This window comes from Pongo abelii, chromosome 9 (genome assembly GCF_028885655.2).
Source record: "Pongo abelii isolate AG06213 chromosome 9, NHGRI_mPonAbe1-v2.0_pri, whole genome shotgun sequence".
NCBI lineage: Eukaryota > Metazoa > Chordata > Mammalia > Primates > Hominidae > Pongo > Pongo abelii.
Genome location: NC_071994.2, coordinates 46,429,794 through 46,442,348, shown reverse-complemented (window position 1 = coordinate 46,442,348; position 12,555 = coordinate 46,429,794). Strand labels below are relative to the sequence as shown.

General features: G+C 37.8%; 1 protein-coding gene and 1 long non-coding RNA gene across 4 annotated transcripts in view; one reads left to right on the top strand and one right to left on the bottom strand.

The window, feature by feature from the left end:
- Positions 1-7,549, bottom strand: part of LOC129048666 (uncharacterized) — a 46,388-nt gene extending 38,839 nt beyond the window's left edge. Inside the window, exon 1 of one of the 2 annotated variants that reach the window (XR_008511197.1) lies at positions 7,318-7,549. This is a non-coding gene — a long non-coding RNA (uncharacterized LOC129048666). The remainder of the gene's footprint in view (positions 1-7,317) is intronic. The other variant, XR_008511196.1, reaches the window with a different exon arrangement.
- NELL1 (neural EGFL like 1) overlaps positions 1-12,555 on the top strand; it is a 926,144-nt gene that overhangs the window by 263,123 nt on the left and 650,466 nt on the right. For both annotated transcript variants that reach the window (XM_002821956.3, XM_002821957.4), the window contains exons 8-9: positions 7,914-8,048; positions 8,983-9,085. In XM_002821956.3, the coding sequence (XP_002822002.3) occupies positions 7,914-8,048; positions 8,983-9,085 (238 nt within the window). The remainder of the gene's footprint in view (positions 1-7,913; positions 8,049-8,982; positions 9,086-12,555) is intronic.

Sequence of the window (12,555 nt, the reverse complement as noted above, 5' to 3'; positions counted from 1 at the left end):
CATAACCATTCCTGTCTTTGATGCTATTAAGCTGTATCATAATGTTTACTTGAAAAATGTTTGGAAGCAAGAGGCAATATGTATCACTGTAGATTCCGTGGGAGTGGAAAAGGAATTTGCCTATTGGCTATTAAAGTAGTAACACTGTAAGATGATCTATGGTCAGAGCCACTGCTCTTATAAGCTAATGCATTTTGGATGTAAGAATAATTGCCAATAATCAGAAGGGGCAAAATAGCTATTGTTAGGAACAGATTACTGTCAAAGGAAGGCATTATATTACATTTTTAATGTATAATTTATTTCAAGGCTGGTCCTGAGTTAAATAGCAAAGGAGGCAAAGTTTGCCTTTCAACACCTTCGGTTTCATAATTCTGCACTTTTCCTCCTCTCCATTCCATCATCCACTTAACAAGCATCTTTTGAGGACCTGCCGTTTGCTGGGCACTGTGTTAGGCACAAAGAGGCAATAGTGAAAAAGACATACTTTCTACCCTAGATATGTTCATACTGAGTGGCAGAGCCAAATGTGTAAACAACCAAGGGCTTTAATATATATTCATAAAGTGTATATTCATAATGAAAAGCCCTGAGTCTTGTTGAAAAAGACACTGAAAATATAGAAAATGTGGCTAATGCTGTTGTTATGATACCAATCAGTCGTGGACATGAGTTCCAGCCTAGGGCGAAGAAAGAATTAGGTTGGGCCTAAGAGACATTATACTCTGCAAAAGGAAGAATTTTAATAACAGTGAAAATGATACATTAATCCTATTGTACCTGCAGCTAAGACTGCTCCCTACCATCAGCCATGGCATGTGCAAAAAAATTGGTGGGTAGGTAAGTGTTTGCAAGATAAGGCTATAGTTTGGACCCATGGATTGTGCTGCTGAAGACAATGTTTCTATTTCAAACTGGGTTTTTGGCTAAGCCAAGCCCCTTTTTTTCTAGAAAGGAGAGATGGAAAACTTTTGTAAGAAAACGATTGAGACTGAGGCTCAGATCTGAAGCATTAGCTTTTCACTTCAGAGTATAGTGGGAATGTGAAACGCAGGTGATTATTTAACTTCCCAGCTTGTGTTATAGAGAGGCTTTTATTTCCTGTTGTCTGGAGCAGCTTGATCTCAATACTGTTAATTATATTTTAGCATGCTCCCAAATTTTTGGAACAAGAAATATGCCACTCTGTCTCAGGTGATTGTGGTTCTTCATTCTCCAGCTTCGAGGATGTCGTTTGCTTTCTCATTCTTTCCCATTGCAGAGAATGTCATTTTTCTCTTTTTAGCCACACATCATCTAGGAGCCACAGAGAGCTCTATTCTCAAAACATTATTGTGTAAAATGGGCCTTTGTGAGGTAGGTATTTAATTGTGGGCAGTTGCAAACAGCAAATGGTTTAATCCATCTTCTAAACCTCCCTTTGGCACTTTGGCAGATTTTTAGGTCTGTTCCTTCCAAATAGTATGTAGAATTACAATTTGAAAACTGAGTACTTCCATCTTTGCTGTGTAATTTGAAATCTATGATCATCTAGAATAAGCGTTGGCAAACTTTTTCTGTAAAGGACCAGCTAGTAAATTTTGAGCCTTGCAAGCCAAGAGGTAAAATCAAGGATGTTATGTGTAGACTTAGTTCATTTAAGTATAATAATTTAAATTATAACTATTGAAAACTATAAGAACCATTCTTAGCTTATAGGACATATAAAAGTAAGTAGAGGGCCAGATTTGGTCCACTGGCCTTAGTTTGTCAACCATTGATCTAAAAGAAATTGAAAAGTCAGTAATACAAGCATTTACTATGTATTAGTTAAAATGCTTAAGCTTTTATATCCACTGTCACTTTAATCTTTACCACAATCCTTTGAGCTTGCTTTAATTTATTAGTCTGCTTTACAGATGAGACGACTGAGGTCCAGGAAGGTCTGATAACTTTTCCTAAGAGAGTAGATGGCAGAGCTGGGACCTAAACTCAGGTAGTTAGATCCTGAAAGTTGAATCATGGCTGAGAAAGTTTATGGTTTGACAAGAGAGGGTTAAGAAGAGAGATAAAAGCTATAAATAGGGAGTACTATTACTCTTTCTAACCCTCACCATCCACTGGCAGGAGGATGGAGATATTACCAAGAAAGAGCAAATAAAAAGAAAGGAAAAGAGAAAGGAATGTTTGATCATTTTATTGAGCTGAACTGAAGTTTTCAGATCATACCTGTTTGGAATGAAATGTGTGAACATAGAACTTGTAGTAACTTTTCAGAGAAGAAGGTTATGGCAAGAGCAAGGTCTCTTTTATTGTGTTATTTTATTTTTTTTTAAGAACAATGTCTCTTAATGCATGCTTCTGGCTATGCACTGCTTGTTTTCCTTGGAAATAGTGAAAATTATTTGACATTATTTACTTAAGTATTTTTAAACTAGATTGCTCAATCAGACCTAGGACAGGCCAGGTGAAGTCTCAGGAAAGGATTCTTTAAGGATTTTCAAGGAAGATTTTTTTTTCCTTCTAGCTGGTGACAAGGTCTGAACATGAAAGTTTTCTTTCTATGCCTTGAGCAAACCTCCTTCTTTTTGTTCATTCTAACACTGAGGGCATCACATGTTAGGCCAAATCTTTATATAGGGATTTGCTTTAAGGTACCCATCTTGGGAAGATAATTTTCCCCAACTCTGTCCCCCTATATCCTGTGCAACCATCAGGGTGGAAGCTCAAGGGCTCTACATTTCATCAGAAATCTTCAGGATGTTGTTGTCTTTGGTGCTCACTTATTTCCTGGGATCCCTGCAGTCACTTTGTTTTGGCCTCTGTGACTTTCTTTCTTCCTTTTTTATTAGCTCTGTGACAGTTTTCAAAAGTTTTTATTTATATACTGAATACAGCAGTTTAGTTGGTTCAGCTGGTGAAGTCCTTCAGGGTATGTAGTCTGCCATCTTGGCGGAGACAAAAATGTAACTCACTCTTTTGGCAGATGGAAGGAGATGGAGTCTGGAGATGTCAGGCAAACTTGAAGTTGAATATGGTTTGCAGATGCAAAAAGAATTCTGTGGCACTAAATTTATCTGGGCCCAGTCTTTATTTTTAATTAAATAGGCCGATTGTGGCAGAATTCAGTTAATAGGGCTGGAGGTAATTTTTGGAGTTTTGATTTGAGTTGTCCAGCAGTTCTGATTAAGATGGATAGACAGTCATATAGGTCATAGTGGAGATAGAGAATGGGCTTTAAAGTCAGGCTGATATGATTCTGAGTCTCTATTTTATGATTTCCTTGGATATTTATAGCTTTGAATAAGTTATTCGACTTGTTTCAGCATCTGTTTCCCCATATGTAAAATGATGACAATTATTCCTGCTCTTGTAAAGATTCCGTGAGCCCAGGAAAATGAGGTTTGTTGCATGGCACACAAATGTCATTCAATAGGTGGTGGCTGCTGCTATTTATACTCTTTTTTATTTTATTTTATTTTATTATTATTATACTTTAAGTTTTAGGGTACATGTGCACAATGTGCATGTTAGTTACATATGTATACACGTGCCATGCTGGTGTGCTGCACCCATTAACTTGTCATTTAGCTTTAAACCTAGAAAATATAGACAACCATGGTGGGATGATGGTTCCTTAGAGAAAATGGTCCTTAAGAAAATGCACATCTTCCCCAATGACTTGAAATCACAAAGTCTGGTAGAGCCTGTGCGTTGCTGTCAAGACCCTAGTCTAGGAGTCCTGGAAAACAGCAGGAAGTCCTTCCTCTTGGGTCAAGGTGGAAACCCTGGAGCCCTTCCAGAGAGGAAGCTCCGTGTATAAGCTAGAGAGGAATTGGTAGTCAAAGTCAGAACCAAACAGATGTAGATACCAGATCAGCCCAGGGGTCTGTGTAGGAGAGCTCATTGATCCTTTTCTCCTTTTAGGATTAGGCATGCTGGCAAGTGACTGTGCCCTTGCTTGATCATGGGAGCAGCCTGCACTGACATTCAGGTGACAGAGGTCAGGGTAGATAAGAGCTCTCTTGAGGAATTCTGGCATTTTGGCAAAACTATACTTTTTATAAGGCAGAGAAGAGATGGGGCTGCTACCTCAAGTAATAAACGTTTTTTGTCCTCCTACATTTCCCTTAGTGATCTACAAGCATCAGCCACTCCCCTGGCTTATTCTGAAGGTTCTCTCAGGTGGTTTTGACATTGTGGGAACTACCTACCTGCTGGGAACATTGTGATAGGGTCGGACTCTGTCCTGCTATCAGATCCCAACTGCACTGTGATCCCGTTCTGACTTCAAGCTCAGAAAGAAGAGATACTGAAGACTGGGACTTTCTTGATTACTTCTGTTTAAATATTTGACAAATCTATGTATGCAAATCAAGCGACACTTGTAGTGGCATTTAAGCTTGTGACATCTTTTATTTTGAGACTTTCATTGTTTTGAGGAATTCAATACTGATTTTTCAATTAAGCTTAAATGTTTAACAATAGAAGCTCTTTTTTCCTTTCATATAGCAAATGCCAAATAAATGGTATTTCAAAGAAAAGAAGCAATCCACCACATGACTAATGTACTTAGATCTGTTCATTGACCTCCGATGATAAAAAAGGCCTCTGCTCTCTATCTTTCATTATGCAGAGTTCAGAATAAATGATTTGGTCCACGGTTGCTTAGATAAATGCATAAACAAAAGGAAGACAGAATAGAGATATAGATGTGATACCATATCTATTTTGAATCTGCAGACAATCTTAGAGAAAGTGGCAGGTAGTATAGAAAAAGCTTTTGAAAATGAATGTGTATAAATTCAGCATGCTAATACCAGTGACAGAAAATGTAATTCATTTTTTGATTCACAGTTGTTTGTCTCCTTTATTGCTGTTTTAGGATTTAGCAGGAGTAAAAGGGAAGGCAAGAGGTTACATGAAGTCTCTGAAAAATTAGCTTTTTGCCTTAACATCCCTTTGCCTTTGTGTCTATTTGGTGTGCTCTTATTATTACAGACAATAGGACTTTTCAATGTTGTCAGAAAAGGCTACAAATATTAAAAATAAAAACCACATTCAGAAGGGAAACAAAATCAGCCTTGAGAATAGCATTCATTATATTAAAACTGACACTTTCTTTGGAATTGAGTTTTGTAGGTGAGCATAGCTCAGCTTTGTGGGACAGTGCTAGAAATTGCCACTATTTCCCTTAGGCAAGCTCCTGGATTTTAAGAAAGCTCAGATAGATATAGAGTTGCCTTTTGGGCCATTTAGTCCTTAAGAAGTTCCGTTCTTGGAGTTATATAGACACCAGAATTGTTCCAGATTTTCAGAGTAAGGCACGTATGGGTCCTCTCACAAAGGTACACAATTCTGAGACCCTTTTAGGAGGAATGCAGATCTGGTTCACCTCTGTTGTTCAATCCAAGGTCATATATCTGTTACTGCCTTGTGTAGGAACTACTGGAGCTATAGAAATGAAGTAAAGATAAGTGATAAGTTGTCACTTTCTTTTTATTGAGGTTCCACATCTGTGGATTCAACCAACCGTGGACCAACAATATTCAGAAAAAAATTCCAAAAAGTTACAGAGAGTAAAACTTGAATTTTCCATGTACTGAGTACTGCATTGAATCCATGTGAATGAATTGATGTTTAGACATTGTATTAGTTATTATAAGTTATCTAGAGATGACTTAAAGTGTATAGAAGGATGTGCATACGTTATATGCAAACTATACTATTTTATATAAAGGACTTGAACATTTTCAGATTTTGGTATCTGCAAGTGGCCAAACCATATGCCATCATCCCTCAGTGTCCAAGAGTATCACCAAACTCAGCAGTGTATTTTATCCGTTTCCTAAAGCGTTGCCAAATAACTTAATTATCATAGATTCTATAAACTCTATGATTAGGCTGGAGTTTTGTTGTATTAATTTATTTATTTATTGAGATGGAGTATCGCTCTGTTGCCCAGGCTGGAGTGCACTGGCGTGATCTTGGCCTGCTGCAACCTCTGCCTCCCAGGTTTAAGAGATTCTCATGTCTCAGCCTCCAGAGTAGCTGGTGGTACCCACCACCACACCCGGCTTTTTTTTTTTTTGTATTTGTAGTGGAGACGGTTTCACCATGTTGGCCAGGCTGGTCTCGAACTCCTGACCTTCTTGCTCATCTGCTCATCTTGGCCTCCCAAAGTGCTGGGATTGTAGGTGTGAGTCACTGCACCTGACCTAGGCTGGAGTTTTAAATGAAACATAGATTTTTAGAAGATCATGAATATTAGAAGGAGTGATAGGAAGCTAATATTTCAGGCAGTGTCAACTCTTAGTTCTTTAGGGGCTGCTCATGGTGCATGGTGGTTGGTCTAATATCCTATTTGTTGTTTTTTCTACCCTTTGCTACCACCCACAAAAGGCAGACAAGGGGTAAGTTTTCTTGAGAAATTCCAAAAGCTTGGAGGAAGAGGATGAAATAAATGACAAAAACAAAGGTTAGAATTACATGTGGATTCCATTTCCAGAGAGTAGTTCTGGTATGAGTAAGTCAGAGGAAGGTGTATGAAATGGAACCACAGTTAGTGTAGAAAGACGGAAGTCATTCCCTAGGTTTATCTATTATGTCTAAAATAGTGGCTCAAAATAATCTTAGATCAAAGGTTGGATTGATCTCCTGTGTGGGGAAAGTACTTAAGACATGAAAGGAGAAACACGATTGAGAAGGAAAAGAGAAACTCAGATAATTTTCTAGGAAATGATATTTGTTTTTCAATCATGGTGGTCTCTATGTAAGGGAAAGGAAAGGGAGAGTAATATCACTACTAGGTTGAGTTACTCTTTTGTGTAGATGTGACAGTAGACAGATCATACCAAAGTGCTGTATTTAGGGTTTTTTGCACCATATTTTTGAAGGTAAACTGGAGTAGGCTATATGAAAAGTGATCAGAAGAGAGGCTTGGAATCATATCATGAGGAGCTGTTAAGGGAACCTGGTGGCGCCAAGTGTGGTCAGGACAACAGGATAACCTCAAATGCATGAAGATTAGGTTTGCTCAGGATGGACTACAATGAAAACCTAGGTATGGCAGGAAAAAAAAAAGATTTCACAGCCAAAACCATGAAAAATGTTTCAAACATTGAGAGCTAACTGAGAAAAGTGGCTTTCCTTGGAAGATGATACATGTTCCTCCACTGGAGATGTGCAAAGGCTAGATAATCACTTGAGGTTTCTTGTGAGGATATTCAAGCTTTATAATCCCTTTCCAGCGAGAGAGTCTAAGGCTCTGTGATTATTGGCAATGACTGGGTGGCCTAGAAAAATAAAAAAGGTTATTTTACAAAATTCTGATCTTACCTGGGGGTTTGGTTACTTTTCCTGACCTTCTTCTAAGCACAAAAGTGAATTCCTGGGGCGTTCTGTTGGGGGATTCGCTTATGACTTTTCTTTTTTTCTGGCCCCAGCTCTCCAGAATTGTTCATCAGACAGAAGGCAGTGACTTCCTAGTTTGTAAACCATGACATTCTAGTTAAGTGTGTGAAGAACATAGAGAGGATAGTGGGAGATAAATGTAAGTGCCTCGGAGTTCCTGATTAGATCAACTGTAAACATCATAATGAGTCCTTGAGAACACATTCATTATGAGTGTTTTTGTGTGGGCTTGAATGGAAAGCACACACATTTGTGAACACCCATGAGGTTCCTGAGATACAGTTTAATGTCTCATTTGGTATTCATTAGACCATGATAGCCAATATGTCTTCAATTTAGAGTGATTCCACCTTGTGTAAAAAAAATAAAAAAACCCAAAAAACAGATGATGCTAAGAATCAGTGAACTGCTCTGAGCATTTTTTTCTCTTCTCAGAAGGATTTTTTTTCTTGTTGCTATTAGCTTTGTTAGGATGATGCAATTGAATTACAGAAATTACATTCAGTAACTCTTGTTTGCAGCTAAATTATGCAGAGACAAGACTTAGTCAATTGGAAAACTGTCATTGTGAGAAGACTTGTCAAGTGAGTGGACTGCTCTATCGAGATCAAGACTCTTGGGTAGATGGTGACCATTGCAGGAACTGCACTTGCAAAGTAAGCCTCTTTGTAAATAAATACAGTAAAAACAGTTTTAAGGGGACAAGTTTGATAATTAGAGTGTAACCTTGTTCTTTAATAAATAATGTTAACTCTAAGAATTTTTAGGTTTTTACCTAGCACCCACTAGCCATACGAGCAATTGTGAAGCAATGCTGGAAAAGTGTCATGTCTTACACAAATACTTGGAAATTGAAATCTGCTTTCCCTTGCCAACACACTCTAATTTGATTTAATATACAATGTTTAGAGTTTGAAGGTTGGGATATAGTGGAAAGAAGGGACTCCTTTGATTTTCAAACAGCCTAATGGTTATCCTTATTCACAACCAGAATAACTTTAAAAGGGGAGTTTAATTATTCTCTACATGTTTTTATTGTCTTTTACAAAGTGTATCCATCACCTGTTTCAAATAATTGCAAGGCATTTCCTCCCTGACTCACTGTCACTGTCAGGATATCCATTATTTGTATATCCCTTCATCTGTTTCAGTGAATTACAACATCCCCCTCCAAAAATTAGTATGTAATCCCTGTCCAGTTGAAATTACTTGATAAATATCCGAAGAATGCCATTGTTTGTCTAGGAAAATACAAAACAGATTGTTAGAGCCTCAGAAATGATTGACAGGGTCTGCAAATGTGTTATTTATGTTCTTATAAAAACAGACTTTTTGTTTTCTGCATAATCTAGTTAGCACACATGGGCAGGTAGGATGAAACCAGTGATGTATTTCAGAAAAGTAATTGAGGTGGTACGGGTCATTTGGGCTGGAGAAAACACTTTATTTGTGGTCCTAGAGTGGACTGGGAATTCTAATACTGCTTCTGTTTTCCTGATGAGGCTTCTGGGATGAGATTTGAATGATCTCCAAAACACGAGCTATCAAAGGATACTTCTGAGATTATGTTCCATGTCCTTCCTTCCTCAGAGTGGTGCTGTGGAATGCCGAAGGATGTCCTGTCCCCCTCTCAGCTGCTCCCCAGACTCCCTCCCAGTGCACGTTGCTGGCCAGTGCTGTAAGGTCTGCCGACGTAAGTACTGACTGAGGGTCAGACTGGCTGTCTGTGTTTTGAGATTTATTTATTTTCCCTGTTTTTCTGGACTCAACCGATTGACACTGATGAAATGAAACATTGGCAAGTTGATGTAACATTAAATATATGGTAAGAAGAGCCACAATATTTTAATCACTTGCAATGTGGCAGACACTTAACATGGGCTTTTTTTTTTTTTTTTTTTTTTTTTACTCCTCACATCAACTGTAATTACTATTCTTTGATTCTATGTGGAAGGAACGTGTGTTGACAGGGATTAAGTCGCTTGTCCAACAAGTGGGTGAGGCTGATCTGTGAATTCACAACTCCAAAACTCCATAGGCTTTAGTCCCCTCGTTCTAAATGATCAAGTTAAAGGCCAAATTCTATGTTATGGCTTTCTGAGGTTTTGGCTAGATTCTCCTCTTATTAAGGGGCCTTTGTTAGGAACTTCAGCATGAAATTCAGTTAAAATACTGAAGCTGTCATTTAGAACACGTGGTATGTGCCATATACTGTGCTGGATGCTTTAAATCTACTAGCTTAGTGAATTCTCACAGCAACTCTTTAGGGGGGTATTATTATTATCCCTATTTTACAGGAAGCTGAGGCTTAGGGATGTTAGCTTACCAAGATCATGAGGCTGGTGAGTGGCAGAGGTGAGACAGAAAACTAGTTCTGTTGACCAAAAAGCCCGTAGCCTTTTTATCAATCCATATGGTCCCCTACAGAAAAGGAGAGTTCTGGTCAGAAATGTATGCTATCGATAATTTTCAGGGTCATTTATTTACCAAAAGAAACACACCAATGTCAGTAGCCTTCAAAGCACAGTGGTCTATCATTCTGTCGGGAACAGCATGTCACCTATTATGACACCGAAAGTGGGAATAGCAGTGAAAGTGGGTTGCAGGAGCCAAATAATTGTTGAACTTTTCAAAAAGGAACTTTGTAATCTTCCTTTTTTAAATGGTTGGCACACTGCACCCGTTGCTCTGGGGGATGTACTTGGAGTTGCTCTAAAGAGAAGAACTTTCTTATTTCTGTTCTAAGAGCTTTTGGAAGTCATGTCTGGCAATATAGGCAGCTCAAGTGTCTGGATATTGAATTATAGTTTGATCGCATGATGGAGAGAGTTGTTAGTAGGTACAGATTATTTGTTTTCATTCTTGATATTCTTCAGCAGAATAGGTTGAAAAACTGTTAGGGGCCAAGCACGGTGGCTCACACTTCTAATCCCAGCACTTTGGGAGGCCGAGGCAGTCGGATCACCTGAGGTCAGGAGTTTGAGACCAGCCTGGCCAACATGGCGAAATCCTGTCTCTACTAAAAATACAAAAATTAGCTGGGTGTGGTGGTGGGCACCTGTAATTCCAGCTATTCTGGAGGCTGAGGCAGGAGAATTGCTTGAACCCGGGAGGCAGAGGTTGCAGTGAGCTGAGATCATGCCACTGCACTCCAGCCTGGGCAACAGAGTGAGTCTGTCTCAAAAAAAGAAGAAAAAAAAGGCTATTAGGGATGTAGGGATGTATTAAAAAATGTGAGATGTTTTAGTCTATCGTTTAGAATTCCTGCACAGATCTCTGAATCCATCTCTTGAAAGTTGTTGTTTGGACATGGAAGTAATGAGTCCTTCAGCAGATTTGTGTCTTAACTTTTTGACATTTTTTTAAAATTATAAAAGTACTGTGCTTTTGGCTTAACATTTTGAAAACACAGAGAATGATTAAGATCAAGATGGAGAATTCACCCATAATACCTCTACGCAGAAACACTCTTGAAATTTTAGTGGATGTGTCTTTTTTTAAAAAGAGCAAATAATATTTTGTGTGCAGTTGAGGTTGTACTGTGTGGGCAATTTTATATTCTGGTCTGTTAACTTAACATTATCACTTAAATATATTATTATGTTTTAAAAACTTCTGCGTAAATGTCATTTTCATGAGCTTCATTGTTTCCCATTGTTTGGCTGTTGCATAACTTTTTTTAAACCAGTCCCAAGTCACTGATATCTAGATTGTTTCCCACTTTTCACTATTATAAAGTACTCTTAAATAACATGTTTTGTATAGAAAACACATTTTTATATATTTTTGTATTTTATATTTCCTGAAGATAGAATTCTTCAGGCTAGAATTACTGGGCCAAAGATGAACATTTTCAAGGCCCTGGATACATACAGTTAAATTGCCCTCTCACTAGATGTGTGAAAGACAGTCATTTTTCTTTATGCTAATTTGTTTGACAGTTTTAGGTTTTTAAAATTATTTCAGAAAATAACTCAATTTTATTAAAATGTTGATACACACGCTAACTAAAACATCAGTGTTTTGTTTTTTTTTTTTGTTTTTTTTCCCTCTTTGCATGGAATTCATAGCAATTTAGTTAGGTAGCACTAATTTTCTCACAGCTCTGATTGGTAGTTTGATGTGTTCAGAGTTTAATAAAGTGGGAATACAAATAAATTATTAAAACACTATTCTAGACAAACTTAAAAAGAAATGATACAAGGCACCTCTGGTAATTAAAAGGTTGAGAACCTCTGGGCTGGAGGGCTTTCATTTCTCACTAGTTTTTAATAGAAATATATATTAGATGATTACTGAGTACTGGTGCCTGGAATAATGATGAGGGATCCTTCCCTGCTTTAGAGTAGTTCACTTTCAAGGTAGAGACATGGTTTACAGTGTCAGGAACTGTAAGTGCACTAACATTAGGCATGTGTTGGAGTACAGAAGAATGGCCTGGGAGGGAGGGAGAGAATACCGGGGGAAGGCCTGGGGTGCTTCCCGGAGGACATGGAGCCAAGTTAAATATTTTGAACCTTCTAGAAGTTGACTTTTGTGGGTTAAGCAGTGGGGTGGAGAAGAAGAGAATGAGGATTGCTAGAGCAGAGTTCTAACACTAATCAGTGGAATTTCTAGACGTTTTCAATGTCTTCATATCAGAAACATGATAGAGAATATTTACTTTGGTTGTCCCTTTTAAATATAAGTATGTGAGGTAATGCATATGTTAGTTAGTTCTTAGCCATACCACAGTGACTACGTATTTCAAAACATCATGCCATAGACCATAAATACGCATACCTTTTGTCAGTTAAAAAATAATAATAAAATATAACAAAAGACAAAGAAAAAATAAAGTGTATCTTGTATGAATAACTCATAGTCGAATCTTGTTTTTCAATCCAGTCTGACAGTCTGAATTGTATTGTTTGGGTTGGATCATTTAATCCATTCACATTTAATGTTGTGAGGGATATAATTGAAACTACTGTTTCCTGAATACCATGTTTTTCCTTGGTGTGGTTCCTTATTTTGATTTTTTTCATTTTTTTGTGGAGCTGCCTGAAGTAAATTTCTTATATGTGAATTTAAAGAAAAATGCCCAAGCTTCTCTCTGACTTTATGTGGGGTAGTATTCTAGGGACACCAGGTAAAGGTAGAGATATGACAAAGGCAAAATGA